The sequence below is a fragment of the Paramacrobiotus metropolitanus genome, unplaced genomic scaffold (assembly GCF_019649055.1).
Source record: "Paramacrobiotus metropolitanus isolate TYO unplaced genomic scaffold, Prichtersi_v1.0 Parri_scaffold0000008, whole genome shotgun sequence".
Classification (NCBI taxonomy): domain Eukaryota; kingdom Metazoa; phylum Tardigrada; class Eutardigrada; order Parachela; family Macrobiotidae; genus Paramacrobiotus; species Paramacrobiotus metropolitanus.
In genome coordinates, this window is record NW_026570228.1 from 1,200,119 (window position 1) to 1,217,227 (window position 17,109).

Consider the following 17,109-nt stretch of genomic DNA (forward strand, 5'->3'; position numbering starts at 1 on the left):
GCTACCGTATCATCACAGTTGCGAAAAGTTCCAACAAAACAGTGAAAACGTCTTCAGAATAAATGGCAGTAGAATCCTCTCATTTTTTGTTGCTCTGCTCGCTGCGCTGCGTTTGTCTCGTTGTATCCTGGCGTCGCCTTTGGCGCTCTTCGGTTACCGATACCGTATCATCACGGTAACGAAAAGTTCAACGGAACTGTGAGAATTGCTTCAGAATATAGGGCTATAAATTCTCTTTGTTTTACTTTTCTGCTCCGCTTGCTGCGCACCGCTTGTTGCGTCGCCTGTCGCTCGCCTCAGTTTCCGCCAGCATCACAGTTGCGAAAAGGACTCAACAAAACAGTGAAAACGTCTTCAGAATGGCAATAGAATCCTCTCATTTTTCTTGCTGCTCTGTTTATGCGCTGCGCTTGCTTGCGGTAACTCGGCGTCGCCTTTGGCTCCGCTCTTCGGTTACCGCTACCGTATCATCACGGTTGCGAAAAGTTCCAACGGAACAGTAAGAACGTCTTCAGAATAAATGGCAATAGAATCCTCTCATTTTCCTTGTTGCTCTGTTTCGCGCTGCAGGCTTGCTCGCGCCGCAACTCGGCGTCGCCTTTGGCTCCGCCTTCGGTTACCGCTACCGTATCATCACGGTTGCGAAAAGTTCCAACGAAGCAGTAAGAACTTTTTCAGAATAAAAGGCAATAGAATCCTCTCATTTTCATTGCGGCTCTGCGCGCTGCTCTGCGCTTGCTCGCGCCGCAGCTCGGCGTCGCATTTGGCTCCGCCTTCGGTTTCCGCTACCGTATCAACACGGTAACGAAACGTTCAAGCGGAACTGTGAGAATTGCTTCAGAATATAGGGGCAATAGAATTCTCTAATTTTACTTTCTGCTCCGCTTGCTGCGCTACGCTTGCTGGCGTCGCAGCTCGGCGTCGCCTTTGGCTCCGCCTTCGGTTTCCGCTACCGTATCAACACGGTAACAAAAAGTTCAAGCGGAACTGTGAGAATTGCTTCAGAATATAGGGGCAATAGGATTCTCTTGTTTTACTTTCTGCTCCGCTTGCTCGCGTCGCAGCTCGGCGTCGCCTTCGGCTTTGCCCTCAGTTTCCGCTACCGTATCATCACGGTTGCGAAAAGTTCCAACGAAACAGTAAGAACTTTTTAAGAATAAAAGGCAATAGAATCTTCTCATTTTCCTTGCTGCTCTGCTCGCTGCGCTGCGCTTGCTCGCGCCGCAACTCGGCGTCGCCTTTGGCTCCGCTTTCGTTTATCGTTACCGTATCATCGCAGTGCAGCTAGGCGTTGCCCTCATTTTTTTTATCGAAACGGTCAATTATTAAAGTAAGGGCAACTCATTGGGACAACCGGCGATGCTAAAAGTCAGCAGTAACGGTTACGGTTACCTGAAACGGTGACAAAAATATGCACGGTAATCTGTTACGGTAACGGTAGCAGTAACAGTATCCCGCCATAGTAATCCGTTAAAGAACGGTTTGCGGTAACGGAAACCAGTTACGCTAAGGATTAATTATTATAGAAGTTCAGTAATGATCGCCCGTTGCATAAAAAGTAATCCGTTGTGGTAACAGTAATACCCTGCTAAAGTAATGTATTGCGGGTACGGTAATTTTATTGATAGTATTTAGAAATGGTTGCAAGAACTCACGATAAAACCAAACCACCAACACCGGGCAAAGTGATTGGACAGGGCTCATAAGTTAGGCCACCTATATAAATGCACCGCGGACTCCGGAAGAATGAATAAGTATTTCCCAAAACGTCAGTTCCCAAAACGCCACCCACCCGGGGCCGAAAAGTAATCATTCCCAGGTACAAATTTCACGAGCACCCGTATATTACTGGGTTCGTCAATAATGACCCGGTTACATTTAACGTTGCGGTTCCCAAAAACTGTTCCCAACCTAAAGAAATTTAGACCGGGTCCAAATTTCCAGGCACACCGTCTATTACTATGGCGGGTTCGTCAATAATGACCAAGTTATAATTTACGTTACGGTTCCCCAAACAGCTCCACCCGGGGGCGCAAAAAAATCCGGACCGGGTCCAAATTTCCGGACCCCTCGTATATTACTACGGCGGGTTCGTCAATAATGACCGGGTTATAATTTACGTTACGGTTTCTCAAAACAGTAACACCCGGGGGCGCAAAAAAATCCGGACCGGGTCCAAATTTCCGGACCCCTCGTATATTACTACGGCGGGTTCGTCAATAATGACCCGGTTATAGTTTACGTTACGGTTCCCCAAAATGCCACCACCCGACGCGGTCTAAGCGTTTGCACTGGGTCCAAATTTACGGTCGAACACATATTTCCCCATTGGGTCCGTCAATTATAACCCGGTTAGGTTTACGATTTTAAACTACCTTCTCAACTGCCGAGGGCTGCGCCCCCGCACTTCTTATATTGGGGCTCCGCCCCAAACCCCGAAGCCAGGGGCTTCGCCCCTGGACCCCGGGAACCCGGTTCTCCGGTTCGCCCCGTTACACACTTTAAATTAAAAACGCTTCGCTCGCTCGCTTGATTACAGTGCTTTCATTCGACCATCCATCGAAACCATCATTATCAATATCAGTATATTCTGATGTGTCATATCCTCGTTGAATGGTAACTGGGTTTATTCACAACGCAGTGCAAAACACCGTTATGCGTACTAAGCGTAAGCAGCTCCTGTTGCCTCGACAGTCTGCCCACTAAAAATATGTCGCAGTTGACAGCATCTCCATCCGCATCATCCCTGGTCCAGAGTGACTGGGGCTGGCAGGGGCGTACTGCAGGCATCGCCAATCGCAACAAACATCTGTTGGCTACCGGTGAACACAGTGATATCCAGTTTGTCGTCGGACGCAACCGTGGAACCACACAGACATTCCTTGCACACAAGTAAGATTCCAGTTTGCAGTCGTACCCAGCGTGTAATAGTTCTGTTTCAAGGAACTTCGCTATTTTGTACAGATTTGTGCTGAGCACTGGCAGCCAGGTGTTTGATCGGATGTTCCACGGGGAAACACCGGTGCAGGATAACGGTTCTCTGGACGTGCCGGATGCGACGCCAGAAGCCTTCCACAACTTGCTGTGGTGAGTGTTGCTTTAGCGAACGAAACAGCAATTTGTCAGAAATAATTGGCATTCAATTAATGACGAATAAAATTAGTACAGTGTTAGTAAAAAAATACGAATGGTGCTGCATTGCCACCGGTTCAGAAACGCTCCAGGGACCGGGCAGCGCACACGGATTGTCGGCCCCTTTGAGATGAAAACCGCCGACAGCAGGTGTGTGCTGGCCAGGTCTCCACCGTGAACTCTGTGGCAGGGCGGTACAGTATTATATATAAATAAACTTGTAGCGAATAATGGATTATATTTATGTTATTTATTTGAATCCCTCTTGTTTAACAGTTTTATAAAATTGTAATTTTTGCAGTTTTTCGTTGCATGTGTTGTGTTTTAGGGAAATGAAATACTATACTGAAATACTATATTTTTTGGCAGTAATTTTGAAAAATTTTCTGTCATGGTTTGATTACGCGCTTGAGTATATTACCGTTACAGTGAGTTTTACGCGTAAAAATAGATATGGAGTTGTTAGAGACTTCTATAATAATAATTATTATCGTCTTTTTTTCTGATCTGGTAAACCGATCTATCGGTAGCAGTTTGTTTTAACTCATTTTGCGGGTCCGTGATTGCTACAATTATAAATCCCTGCTATTTTCTTGACCTTTTTATAGTTATCTGTACACGGACAGCGTGGGAAATCTGAATTCGCATAATGTTTTCGACACACTGTCCTGCGCGTCAAAATACAAAATTCAGCTACTGTTTGATCTGTGCTCGGATTTCATCATCGCCAGCCTGAACATGGACAATTGCTTGACAATGCTGGAAAAAGTAAGCAATTAATTAACTGAATATTATGACAATGTCTTATAACAATTCGCTTCCGTTGTGCGCACTGCGCAGGCCGAAGAAGTGAACGCCCAGCGGGTGATCGGGAAATGTTTGGAGATACTGGACGCCTCCAGCGCCGAGATTCTGCAGTCGGACAGATTCCTGACGGTGAAGAAAACGACACTGGACGCCGTTCTGCGACGCAGCACACTGACAGCGGATGAGTTCATCGTATATACAGTCGCCGAACGGTATCTAATTTTAATTTTTATCGGGTTTTTGATTATTTTACTTTTAACGCAGTTCTAGGTTTGATATAAATGTTCCGTTGGCTGCAGAAAATTTGATACTGCATTTTCTAGATTACGAAAGTATCGCTTCCATCGCCAGATCGACCGGGTTGATCACTGGCGTTTTCTTGCAGATGGGCGAAATATGCGTGCCAAGTGGATAAGATCCCCGTCAGCAGTAAGAACCGACGCGCTAAACTTGGCCGGACCTTGTACTTCATCCGTTTTCCCTTGATGACAGATGCCCAACTGGCCAATGGACCGGGCGAGGTAACCCCGTATAACAAATAAGGAAGTAATGTAATATTTTGTTCGAACTGATACCTTATTAATTTTGATATTTCCATAAAGATTTCTTTCTTTTAACGCCTCGATTAGGAGTTTCATCTTTATTTATTAACTTCACTGCAGTTGCTTACGGCCTTTTTCGTGAATACGTTTTACCCCAGGATGCTCCAGGAGGAGCTTGTGAACTGAACTGTTTTGCGATAAATATCGCAAAACAGTTCTATTCACAAACTTTACTTATTAGTAAATACTAATACTTTTACTGTTTTACTAATATCACGATCTACCACAACTTCCTGTGCATTATTCTTTGCAGACGGGATTGTTGACCAAGGATGAGCTGTGCGATGTCTTCCGCTACAAGCATGCCAAGACCAAGCGCTGCATCCCCTTCCGCGCCAAGCCCCGCTCAGCGCCATCGCGACGTGCGGCGCCTTATCGCGTTCCCACCCAGACACCGACCGGTTAGCCGAATACTTCCTGTATCTACCGTGTACTCGATCCTTTGTATGGGGAAAAATATGGACACTGTGTCGCTGATCAACGGCGGTTGGAATATGCGGAAATGGTTGCCTAATTGCGCTGAGGAAATGGACAGCATGCTTGATTGATATTAGTCTGTTTATTTAATTGTTTAATGAGATGAGCATGTCTGCGACTTATTGAGGTATGCCCGGCACGAGATCTTGGACTGACGCAAAACAAAATGTAACTTTTTTTTTATTGGTCTTAAAATGCTCTGGATTTATCGACTTCTAATGGAGACTTACGATAGCAAGGCACACAAGTTTTGTTTGGTGCTATAGACCGCATTGACAACATCATTTCTTAGATGAAAGTATGCAGAGTGGAAATGCTGTTTAGGGATTTGATTATTGTTTGATATGAAAGTTCAAATAAAGCGACTGATTTACCGATGCGGCTTTACGTTTGTGATTTGAGAACAATAAGTAGCTGCACTAAAATAAATTTTCGATAGTATACTGTATTCGCTCGCACATCTTGGACCACAGAGTGTGTGTACGGGAAAAACGCGCATTCAATATACACACTCTAACCGGGCCAAACGCGCGATTCGCGATTTGATAAATTTCTGATGTCTTACAACATCTGGACTGGAGAACTTCTTGAATAATGAAAAAAATTAGAGCTCTAACAATTTTTATCATGTTTAGGCTCGAAAGCAGCCATTAACATACAGCTTTGGCGTAAGCACGAGCTACAAACGGATTTTGTTGTGGTTTTTGGGGTGCCCCTGGAGGGGTACGTTCGCGTCAACATTCTTGATGGCGATGAACCACCGAACAATGCGAGCTTTCAGCTACAGAACCTTTTTTTTCCAGAGTGAATTGCCATTTAAATGAAAAGACTTGATTTAATAAACAAATTCACAAGAAGAACTGTTCATCTTGAAACCAAATGAGGAATATTTCGTAGTCGTGCATTTTGCCCGGTTAGAGTGTGTATATTGAATGCGTGTTTTTCCCGTACACGGACTCTGTGGTTCAAGATGTGCGAGCGGATACAGTATACGTTTCAGTAATTTTATAACGTATTAATTTGGTACCGCATCAAGCCGTATTTTTGCAGTGAAGACTCAAAGTCATAATATTATGTAATTTATGTGGCGGTGTGCTTCAGACGTTAGAAAAACTGATCCAGGATGCGCGCAGCCGGCGCGTTTTACCCTACAGATTTACAGTTTGTTAACCTGCTCTAAATAAAATCTCTCTTCCTAGGATTTACCGGTTGAAATTATTGCTAATTTTTGTGGCTCCCGTATGCGTAGTATCTTCTGCTTGTGCCCGTCTTTGATCGCATTACATACATATCGGTGACAAGCAACTGTATTTTGTATCGGTATGTTTTTGCTGAGTGTCACACCATGGTAGCTTCAAAAGAGGAAGTTATATTGCATGACCCGCGAAGGTCTCACAACGGCATACATAAATCCGGGTGGCCAAACTCAGGAAATCTTCACAGTAAAGAAAGTTTCTCCTAATGTTATTTTTGATGGCGATCGCACGCTGGGGTACACCTGGTTTCCCGGTTACACATGGAAGCATGCTATTTGTAGAACATGTTTTAGCCACCTTGGATGGCGGTATGACGCAGTGCGCAAAGATGTGAATCCACAGCGATTCTTTGGTCTTCGGCGAGAAGAGGTTTGGTAACTGCTCAGTAAGACTTTCAAGCAGTTATAATTATCAGCTTGTTTGATTCTGCCGCATGGGAATGACAAGGGGCCACGAACGGCATACCAGACCACCTGCAGCATGTTCTGAGCATGCTGTATTCGAGTCGATTGCGCAAGGGAGTGTACCGGAAACCGGCAGCCGCTACGCGCTACACCGATATCTAATGTCGAGCGAGCTACGACGTATCGAGACTGTCAAGTATTTCAAGTTTCTGTCTTATCGTCGTTTATCTCCGCTGCCCTGTCCCAGGACCAGTTGCGAATCAGTGGTGTTAAATTAATCCCAAATAACGTCTGGATGGGTGACTCACCGGGTTTTGCATGGTTGGACTGCGGCATACAGGGGTGCCGGCCCGGGCCAAGTTTGGGCAATTAAAAAAATTCCTGTGCTTCTACCAACGAAGTCTAATTTTTTTAATTTTTGCATGATAGTGCTTGGTCTGTTGCAACTTCGGTAATTTCGTTTTCATGGAAAACGATGAGGCTCAGGGAACGGGAGCCACATTTCTAATGTAACTTTTGGTGCGAACATCGCACTGCTTACTAAGAAATAATCAAGTTCATAATGCTCATCCGACAAGTATTAAAGTGGAGGAGGTTGAAAGGTTTTAAACGATAGCATGGTCACCTAGCGGGACCTTCTTGCTTCTCTTTCGAGCACTAACGTCTTGTCTGATGGTACCAGTGGTCTTGGCAACAGTACTTCTCCGAAGGTGCTCCTTAACATACAAGTCTATGGGAATGCGCCTTGTCTCGAGGTCATCTCGGGCACTGATGACGTAAGTTCCCTCTGCTGACCCTAACAGATACCTTCTGGCTCACCTGAAATCAAAATCGCCCACCCCGAAAAGTCAGCTGGTACATTTTAACAGGCGCAATTAGAAGCCACTACCCCTTTCCCTAAACTCTCGCCCCGCCCTTTTCTTTCATAGCGAACGATTTCATTTAACACTTTTCGGTTTACGATTAAAAGTTGCACCAGAAAACACAAAAACGAAAAACAGACTTGCATACCGTAACTTTTTAAAATAAAGTTTACGTACTGCCTGAATGTAGCCCGGCACCCATTCCATGTAAATAGGAATTTCTGACGAATTTGTCGGAAAAAAGACAGGGAACCAAAGTAGTTGAACTACTATGCAGCGCAATATTACAAAGGTTTTTTTACAAAGGTGTGTTTTCATTTTATCTATGGTTCGTAACAGGCATAAAGTGTAAATTGTAAAACTTCCAAAATCAGAATGCGCCAGAACCTTCCTACCCAGAGCACCCCCGATACGTAATTTCATACCCAAGGCTCAGAAACGGTAATTTGTACTGAAATTTATTGCACTCTTTGCGTATTCGTGTCTATGGCATACAAAGGTAAATCACATTAATGAGGGTGGCATAAAAACTGCCATACATGATTCTAATGAATTCGCTCATAGAATTCATTATTATGCGACAAAAACAATTTCTTGAAACTAATTGCGAGGAGGACCTTGTTGGCCTCCTTGCTGCTGACCACTTTGCTGTCCTCCTTGTTGGGGAGGTCCTTGCTGGCCGCCTTGTTGGCCTCCTTGTTGGCCTCCTTGTTGCTGACCACCTTGTTGTCCTCCTTGCTGGGGAGGTCCTTGCTGACCACCTTGTTGACCCTGTTGTTGCTGGGTACCTTGTTGTCCTCCTTGTTGGGGAGGTCCTTGCTGACCGCCTTGTTGGCCTTGTTGCTGGCTTCCTTGTTGGGGAGGTCCTTGCTGGCTACCTTGTTGGCCTTGTTGTTGCTGACCACCTTGTTGTCCTCCTTGCTGGGGAGGTCCTTGCTGACCACCTTGTTGTCCTCCTTGTTGGGGAGGCCCTTGCTGACCACCTTGTTGTTGCTGACCACCTTGTTGACCCTGTTGTTGCTGGTTACCTTGTTGTCCTCCTTGTTGGGGAGGCCCTTGCTGACCCCTTGTTGCTGTTGACCTCCTTGTTGTCCTCCTTGCTGGGGAGGTCCTTGCTGACCGCCTTGTTGGCTGCCTTGTTGAGGAGATTGTTGCTGACCACCTTGTTGCTGACTGCCTTGTTGGGGTGGTCCTTGCTGTTGCGGAGATGGGCGGGCGTGCATAACGGCGACAAGGCCTATAATGTAACAGTGAGCAAATAACGGTGTACAAGCCACAGAAGTTTACATGTCAGTCAGTCAGTCAGTCCCCTTTGATATGGCTGATGAGTTATGACGACTGCATTAACATTATGTCGGTAAATGTTTTTAAACAGTGGCATAGAACCACATACAGTAAAATATTTGCAATGTAAATCTGAAGTACAGTACATTAAATTGACTCACCGGCTAATGCAAGGAATACCAAAGCTGCCTTCATGGTTATTATTTAAAGTAAATCACACGATTTAATGAAATTCTCACCAAAAAGGCTAATTTTGGTTAAGAAAAGGAAAAGTGACTGTGCCTTTAAACTGAACTTTGGTGTACTTATATAGCGAAGTTGTTGTTCGTTGAGCGTCCTCCAACCGGATGTCTATCGTCTGTAGATACCGTAAAGTTTTCACACGATGCCCAGTATTGCGTACGAAGTGGTAAAAACTTGCGCACGCAGCGCACACTTGGACATCCTGCTCCACAAGCTTTGCTAAAGGCAGCAGAAATAGCGTGCTTTGTTAATTATGACATCCTGTGGTAACGCGTTCGATTGAAGTGGCAGCACGTGGTACTTGAGTTTCATATCAAGCATTTCATGATTTCAACTACCCCAGAAAAGAACACATACAAGTAATTAGTATCATAATGTCCACCAGTTTTCTACTCGTACATTTAACGGCAACGCAAGTGCAAACATGCGTACACGGGGTGCTTCACAGTTATTGCTATTAATTTTTCGTAATATTTTCCGCCTTATATCCAAATGTTTTTCAAAATTTGCGCACAATTAACGACAGTTGGATGCAGTTGAAACGTTGAAATTATTTAGTTCACTGCTCGGAAGGATATAAGTACGTATGTCGTTATTACTTCTGCGGGTAAATTTTTTTCTTATCGGGCCAATTCATATTACCTGCTCAAATGATTCCCGACATCAAAAATAATATCGTCACATTTACAGCTAAACAGCCTTAACTTATTGAGCTACGGCAACAAGTTAATGAGTTACCATAATATCAATTTTGATCATGAATTTGAATTTCTTATATCTGTATAAGAAATTTAGTACCTGCAAAATACATAGTTTATCAATCTGGGCAGCGTCAGTTGTAATAGAGCTTTAGAAACGTCCTTGTCCTTGTTAATGGATTTTCGGCTGGAATATCAGTGCCTCTGCTCTAGAGTGGCCCATTTGAACCAGTGATCACCTGTAATGGTCACTGGAATGGTTATCCCAATAGCTGTTTGAGTGGGTGGACCAGATATGCTTCTAGATTTTAATCTGTGCGTCGGTGAAACGCTGTAGGAGACCATGTTCTAACTTCTATGGCAAGGGTACCGTCGATCACCGATATATCGTTTCCGGTTTCCCATTTCAACATGAAGCCGCAAATACTAGTACATACTAGCCAATATTATGCGGAAGTAAACGGTGCATATACCGTTAAATTTTTGGCATTAACCTGTTATAGTGCTTACAGAAATAACACTTTCGCATGAATAAATAACATAGAAAGCATAGTGGCATCGTAGTAAATAACATACCAGCTTAAATAACAATTTGGAGGCTCTAACTATTTAAGTTTAATTCATTAACGTCCGCACACAATCTGGGTTAAAACCCAATTCGGGGTAGCAGACACGCCATAAGTAAAAAAAGAGAAGCATAGAACAACATAGAACAACAACAGGTCAGCATTTCCGCAAGTATTTACATTTCCAGTAAAATCACATGTTCAGAATGGTAAAACTTTTTCAAGGACACGACAGATTTCCAGTTAACTCGATTCAAAGCTGCAGAAAATCTACCAAAACTTTGATAAGCTTCTGCCGGAATCTCCAAATCATTCCATATTCTCGCCATCCGGTAAGCAAACGATCTGTCCAATGGGGGCAGTTGGTGGCCGCCGAAATTTGATCCAGTGGCACGAATCGGGCAGGGGTGTTTGACCATCCGTTGTTGAAGACGCGATTACCTGCAACACCAGAGCGCACGGCAGTATCTTTACAAAATAACTTGTTACCATAAGGAATTAAGTTGTACATGAACTTGTAAGTGAGCTGTAGGCTGCGCTTTAGATTTCGCAGTATGATCGGCTCCCATTCTAGTTCTTTTAGTCTTCCAATATAGTTGTTACTTTCGCTTTTAAGATTCAACGACTTCACGAATCTTTTTTGAACGTTTTCAGTATTATCGATTAGACCCTTCTGAGTGGAGAATGTTACGGAAGCACACTAATCAGAAACAGAAAGAACAAGACTGGTATACAATACACAGCGTGCCGACAAATCACGAGCAGGAAACAATATGTTTAAGTATCTTAAGCGCTTCAGCATTCTGCTAGACACATTTTCGGACTGCAACTTCCACTTGTGGCTACGGTCTAAATAGATGCCCAAATACTTGGCCGACTCTACTACAGGCACACTCTTCCCGTTAACCTGATAGGACTGAGGAACTTTCACGCGAGATGAGAACTTAATACACACCGACTTTGTCGCATTGAAAATCAAGTTATGATTACGTGCCCATTCAGTAATTGCATCAAGATCTTTCTGAAATGCCACCTCATCAACATCTGACTCAATAATCTTACATGCCATTACATCGTCAGCAATATCATCATATCAGTGCCATGGACACAAACGTTAGGTAAGTCATGAAGCATACAATTGAACGCAGTTGGTCCGACACGGGAACCCTGGGGCACCCCCACTTGTAGCCGGTAAGAACGTAGATTTTACGTTATTCACAACAACTGACTGAATCCGATTTGACAAGTAATCACTTACAAGATTCACAACATCTGACGTGACATTTAGCCTAGATAACTTTTCAAGCAAAATTGAGTGGTCAACTTTGTCAAATGCTTTACTGCAATCTAGCAAGACAACATCAACACGCTTATTACGAGCTCTTGCATCTGCTAATTTTTGACAAAATAAAGTTAAAAGCAGCTCGGTTGAGTGCTTCTCGCGATAAGCAAACTGTTTAACTGCGGTTTTGTCCGTAAAATAATCTTTAATTTTCCTAATTTGTGTAATATCTTTGTTGGGGGAGGGCTGTAATTTAATCAAAAACGGGTGTTCATACTTCATAGTCCATCAGTACTTGAAGAAATATCACTATACGCGAGCCGATCAGCTGTATTTTAGTGGCAAGTTTATTTTATTTATGTACAGCATCACGTGAAATGGATAAGCAGTTGGACTGTTAGACAGCAGCCTTTGGAGTTTGGACAGACAAAATCAAGAACGCTCTGTCAAGCCCACATGGACGGCAGCGACCATGAAAGCAGTTTCCACAGCGTGCATATGCGTGAACCAGTACTGCTACAACTCGTCGCATTTGGACAGTCCCACCAGTTTTACAAGGACTTATGTCAATTATCTCTGCGAATTTATTTGTTCTGCGTTATCTGTTCTGCGAGGTTATTTGTTCTGCGCAATTTTTCCATAGGAATTTGGAAGGTTTTTCACCGACTAGCGCATGGTCGTGCACAGCTGCAGAATATTCTTAAATCTGTAAAAACCTGTTCCTCGTCGTTAGCATGTGCTTTGCTTTCTCTGAGACTGCAAAGAATTAAATATGTCGATGATCATGTCAACGAGCCAGGAACCGGTTGCAGCCACAGGCATTATCAGTCGCCTAAAGCGCGCGCTAGCCAGTGGGGATCACCATGACGTGGAGTTTTCTGTTGGTCGTCAGTTTGGGGAGGCGAAGACGCTACAGGCACACAAGTGCGATCGTCTGTCATGTTTTTCGTGGGCTCTGGGTCTTGCAAAGCTAGATGGTTTGCCTGGCTTACTGATATTTGCTGCTTTGCAGATGGCTACTGAGTATCAGCAGTGACGTATTTAATCGACAGTTCTACGGTAGCCTCCCAGAGAAATGTGACTTTCCCATTGATGTTCCTGATATTCTGCCAGATGCGTTCCTCAATATGCTCAGGTACGCACTTTGATAGAAATGCTTTTATCATATGAATGGCTGTATCTTGAATTGAATTAGAGGAGCCGATGCCTCTTCCGCACCCTTTCAGTTTACTTTTTCTCTACTTTTGAAGAAAATTTGCCCTTTGGCTTTGCGTGTTGTCAGAGAACTACAATTATTGGCACTTTTAAGTACCGCAAGAAAATTGTTTTCTGGCTAATTTGAACTAATAACCATGTATGTTATCTTTAATTTTTCATTTGCTAGCTTGAATTGGCCTTATGTCTGGTGCTGCTTATCTCGTTCGCAGTTTTCTGTACACGGACACCGTGGAGAACCTGAACGTCGACAATGTAGCCCCGACCATGTACTGCGCTGACAAATACAACATTCAGCCACTGCTTGATCTGTGCTCGGAATTCATCATCGGTCAACTCACGGTGGACAACTGTCTGACTGTTCTGCAGAGTGTGCGTGATTTTTTTGTTCCTGGACATGGTGGGCAAATCGCAGCGTGGCGTTTCTAGGTGCGACATCTGAACGCCGTTGTGGAGAAGTGCTTGGAAATGGTGGATACCAACTCCGACACCGTTCTGCAGTCGCAGCATTTTCTGGAGATTGATAGCAGTGAGACGCTGTGTATGGTCGTGTCACGCAACACACTGTCCGCTGACGAGCATCTCATCTATGCGGCTGTTGAGAAGTAAGAGAAAACTACGGAATTCGTTTTAACTGGACATTTTAATTGTGGATAGCAGTAGACATTTTCGAATTGGCACACCGACATTTCGCTGATTACTATCCTGCCAACCGACAACTTGTTGGCCACTTATTGCTGACCGACGAAACGATAACCCGATGGTTAAACGACATATCACTGGACGACTTAATTTTGTGTACAACTTGCTGACGACGTTTTGCGGAGTTGAGGATCCCAAGAAACCTAAAAAAACTAAGAACACACCACTAAGAAAGAAATCTAAAAAAAAAACAACTACCAGGTCAGAAAGCTCGAAAACCAATGTATCGAAATGTTTCGGTAAAGCGTCGGTCAACAATTTAGCAGAAAAGCAAATGGTCGGTCAACAGTTTGTCGGTCAGCGAGTTGTGTAAGTCAGCATTCAGCAACATGTCGGTCAGCGAATTGTAGGTCGGCGAATTCACGTGCTACCGCAGTGGACATTCTCGAATTGATAGCACGAACAGTTGGTATTTATTCGCCACAAACTACCGGTTTTAGCGCTTACTAAAATATATTACGTTTCGGCTTTCGATTTTTTAAAATTCGGTTTTGAACTGTTCTTTGTGGAACCTATAACAACCGATGGAGTTTTGAGCTCATGTTGAATCTTCGCTGTTTTTCTGAAGGTGGGCCGCAAATGCCAGCAATTTACGCGATCTGGATCCGTCGCCGGCCAATCGGCGTGAGGTGCTTGGACCGGCGTTGTACTGTATACGCTACCCGCAGATGTCAGATGTTCAACTGACGGACGGCCCACTCAAGGTATAAAATGCAGTCAATTGTAGTCCATATCCGTTTCACTACATGCACCAGGACGGGCAACCTATGCCAAATACTGTGGTGCCAAGTCGAAACAGCACCCGCCCGTACAGTGAGTTACATGCTAAACGGACACGACTCACTGTAAAAAAAGTTCTGTTTTGACTTGGCACCACAGTACGCTAATTTTCTTTATATATATATATATATATATATATATATATATATATATATATATATATATATATATATATATATATATATATATATATATATATATATATATATATATATATATATATATATATATATATATATATATATATATATATATATATATATATATATATATATATATATATATATATATATATATATATATATATATATATATATATATATTTCGACGACGACGTTATATTTTATATGTACTTCGACGTTGTTCGCCTTCCGGTCATTTTCACGATAAAGAGTTCGCGTATCGGGGCACCATAACACGGTATTTTCCGCGTTGTTCCAGATGACAAAGCTATTCTAAAATTGATTACTTGGTAACCACTGTTTTATGCTAGCTTGTGCACGAGTTCAATAAAAAATGCATCAAACTGCACACATCAAACTTTCCAAAGTGAAACAACGCAGAGAACACCGTGTTTTTGCTGCCCGGTACGCGAACCCATATTGCGAAAGTTTGCGGAGTGCGAAAAACGTTGAAGTGCTCGTACTAAAACTTAAAAGCAGAACAATCTGAAATTTAAAAATATTTTGTAGAGCGGTTTGCTGTACTTGGATGAAATGCGGGATATCTACCGGTACAAACATGCCACTGAAAAACCGGCCATTGCGTTCCCCGCCGAACCCCGCCGTCCCATCGAGCGTCCAGCAGCTTTCCAAATTGGGGAGGACGTGTATCACTTTGGAGAACAAGTGATTGCCAAGAAGCATTATAACTGGCATGCGGGACGCATCCATGGAATTGACGAGCCTGAGTTCCTGGTTGAGTGGGCGGAGGGTGGCCTGGTGGAGAGCCGCAGTCCGCAGGAGATCGTGCGTGCCGCGGATATCCTGCAGAAGTGCCAGGAGGTGGTGGTGCTGGGTTATGATCGCGGGGAGAATGAGGAGGGGTATTATGTCAAAAGCCTGTCGGAGGATGAGCACCGCGTGGTGATCCCGCATCCGGATGCTGTGAGGGATGTCACGTTCCGCGAGTTGGTGGTTATCCATCACTACGTACTGCTTTGGAAAGCTCAGGTGGAGGCGCGTCGTCTGCTAGAGGCGAAGGGCTGTTTTTGATTCTGTTGATGGATTCTACTACTGTGTTAATGTTTTCTTATTAACCTCTATACTACTGTTGACTGAGCGCAAATTAAGTATGGGTTGCGCGATAAATTTACGTTTCTCAGGTTCGTAGGATCTATATGTAGTGACTTACTGTGTTCTTCGACTTAATTGGCCCCATCAGCTATCCTGATCACTTTCGCTGTATATTTTGCATTCCAGGAATTAGGATACAATAATTTCAACAATACTGGTTTTTAGATATTATGTAGCTACCACATTTTGTCTGATTTTGTGAATACTTGTGCCAATCACACGCACGAAAAAAAGAATTTAATGTGCTTAGTAAAAACTCTGACGCAGACACACAGCACAACTGATTGCATCTTTATGTGTAAAATTGAAATGAAAGTGATGAATATTAAGTACTAAACTTTTTTGACCTTCTGGAAGTTGAGAACGTTGGGAATCTCTTGTTCAATATGCAGCAAAACTGCGAAAGTGGTCAACTGTTAAGAAAAGCAAAAATCACAAATAATTATTGAATCTTCATACTGTAAAATCTGTATTACCAAACAAATGCCATTGATATAGTTAGTACGAGTGATTAAAAGACTGCCGAAAAAATTTCATTATGATCGTACTAAGTTGTTCCATCCTATTTTGTTATATTGTCCATTCGATATCAAGGTTTCTTAATACTGAGCGGATTGCATTCTGGCTAATATCATTTACGAAAGACAGTCAAGATCTGCGCTTTGGCGCACGTATGACGTTGAATGCGAGAGCGGTAACTGGCACCCCACACAGGAGATGACCCAAACGCCCAGGAAGATAAATCTTCGATTATTCATAATTTTCGCTCTTCTTGTTTAACTAATTATTTTCGTCGGTGCGAGTCCACCACGAAAGGCTCCACGGTTTCGTACAGCAACCCGCCCGAGTACGAGTGCAGTCATTACTGGTCAGTGGTCAACAGCGTAGTGCACACAATACACAGAACGATCGGAACGGTCTACGTCTTTCCCCATGCGGCAATACCAACCGGTGCAATCAAAGTAATATAAGCCGGCATTCTAAATGTGTTTTGAATGACTTCGACTGTGGAATAGACTGTGACTCTCCAGCTCGTCTAGTCTCAAGAGAAGCCATTATGGTCTATGCTCATTAGGAAATCATTTGTTTGGTTAAAGCCGCTTTTAACTGGAATTAGAAGACAGTGGGCATTGGCGTCGGCGGCGGGTCTGGCTGAATTAATCCACATGTGAGACTAGGAGAGTAAGTGCTCTGTGCTGGACTATGTCGGAGTTTCGGCACATGTACAGATTGCCGACAGGGTTCTCTCTTCTTTCGCGCATCGCTGGGTATCGGGAGGTGCATCAAGACAGCAGCAAGCGGTGAGATGTTATCGCAACCATCCATGATCATTACTGTAGCTGCAATGCTCATGGTTACATGCTGCACAAAATAGAGAGGTCTGGAAGAGGTAGACAGGTGGGAAAATACGGAATGCGTAATGCCTGTAAGGTTTATTACAATCGTAGTACTGGCCGTCTGGCGCCATCAGCATTTTCCTGATATGGCTTATGTCACCTACAG

General features: G+C 43.6%; 3 protein-coding genes across 3 annotated transcripts; 2 read left to right on the plus strand and 1 right to left on the minus strand.

Annotated features, from left to right (window-relative positions):
- Nucleotides 1-2,620: 2,620 nt before the first annotated feature.
- On the plus strand, nt 2,621-4,947 carry LOC129582627 (BTB/POZ domain-containing protein 3-like). Its single transcript, XM_055474183.1, has 6 exons — nt 2,621-2,892; nt 2,965-3,087; nt 3,741-3,900; nt 3,973-4,151; nt 4,325-4,460; nt 4,795-4,947. Exons 1-6 carry the CDS (start codon nt 2,711-2,713, stop codon nt 4,945-4,947), a joined length of 933 nt encoding a protein of 310 aa, XP_055330158.1. The 5' UTR covers nt 2,621-2,710.
- Nucleotides 4,948-8,086: 3,139 nt separating this feature from the next.
- On the minus strand, nt 8,087-9,143 carry LOC129582853 (variant surface antigen F-like). Its single transcript, XM_055474471.1, has 2 exons — nt 8,987-9,143; nt 8,087-8,778 (listed from the first exon to the last, which is right to left on the minus strand). Exons 1-2 carry the CDS (start codon nt 9,018-9,020, stop codon nt 8,087-8,089), a joined length of 726 nt encoding a protein of 241 aa, XP_055330446.1. The 5' UTR covers nt 9,021-9,143.
- Nucleotides 9,144-11,364: 2,221 nt separating this feature from the next.
- On the plus strand, nt 11,365-15,817 carry LOC129582623 (BTB/POZ domain-containing protein 6-like). Its single transcript, XM_055474178.1, has 7 exons — nt 11,365-11,450; nt 11,981-12,538; nt 12,627-12,749; nt 13,042-13,201; nt 13,259-13,434; nt 14,100-14,235; nt 15,004-15,817. Exons 2-7 carry the CDS (start codon nt 12,387-12,389, stop codon nt 15,523-15,525), a joined length of 1,269 nt encoding a protein of 422 aa, XP_055330153.1. The 5' UTR covers nt 11,365-11,450; nt 11,981-12,386; the 3' UTR covers nt 15,526-15,817.
- The last annotated feature ends 1,292 nt before the right edge of the window (nt 15,818-17,109 follow it).

What these genes read in the sequence shown, in the direction of transcription:
- LOC129582623 (XM_055474178.1), top strand. Translation starts at nt 12,387, where the DNA reads ATGTCGATGATCATGTCAACGAGCCAGGAACCGGTTGCAGCCACAGGC. An exon ending in ATCTATGCGGCTGTTGAGAA is followed by an intron (nt 13,435 to 14,099) that starts GTAAGAGAAAAC and finishes GTTTTTCTGAAG; the next exon opens with GTGGGCCGCAAATGCCAGCA. An exon ending in TGACGGACGGCCCACTCAAG is followed by an intron (nt 14,236 to 15,003) that starts GTATAAAATGCA and finishes AATATTTTGTAG; the next exon opens with AGCGGTTTGCTGTACTTGGA.
- LOC129582853 (XM_055474471.1), bottom strand. Translation starts at nt 9,020, where the DNA reads ATGAAGGCAGCTTTGGTATTCCTTGCATTAGCCG. An exon ending in GGTATTCCTTGCATTAGCCG is followed by an intron (nt 8,779 to 8,986) that starts GTGAGTCAATTT and finishes GTTACATTATAG; the next exon opens with GCCTTGTCGCCGTTATGCAC.
- LOC129582627 (XM_055474183.1), top strand. Translation starts at nt 2,711, where the DNA reads ATGTCGCAGTTGACAGCATCTCCATCCGCATCATCCCTGGTCCAGAGT. An exon ending in CAGACATTCCTTGCACACAA is followed by an intron (nt 2,893 to 2,964) that starts GTAAGATTCCAG and finishes TATTTTGTACAG; the next exon opens with ATTTGTGCTGAGCACTGGCA. An exon ending in GCTTGACAATGCTGGAAAAA is followed by an intron (nt 3,901 to 3,972) that starts GTAAGCAATTAA and finishes CGCACTGCGCAG; the next exon opens with GCCGAAGAAGTGAACGCCCA.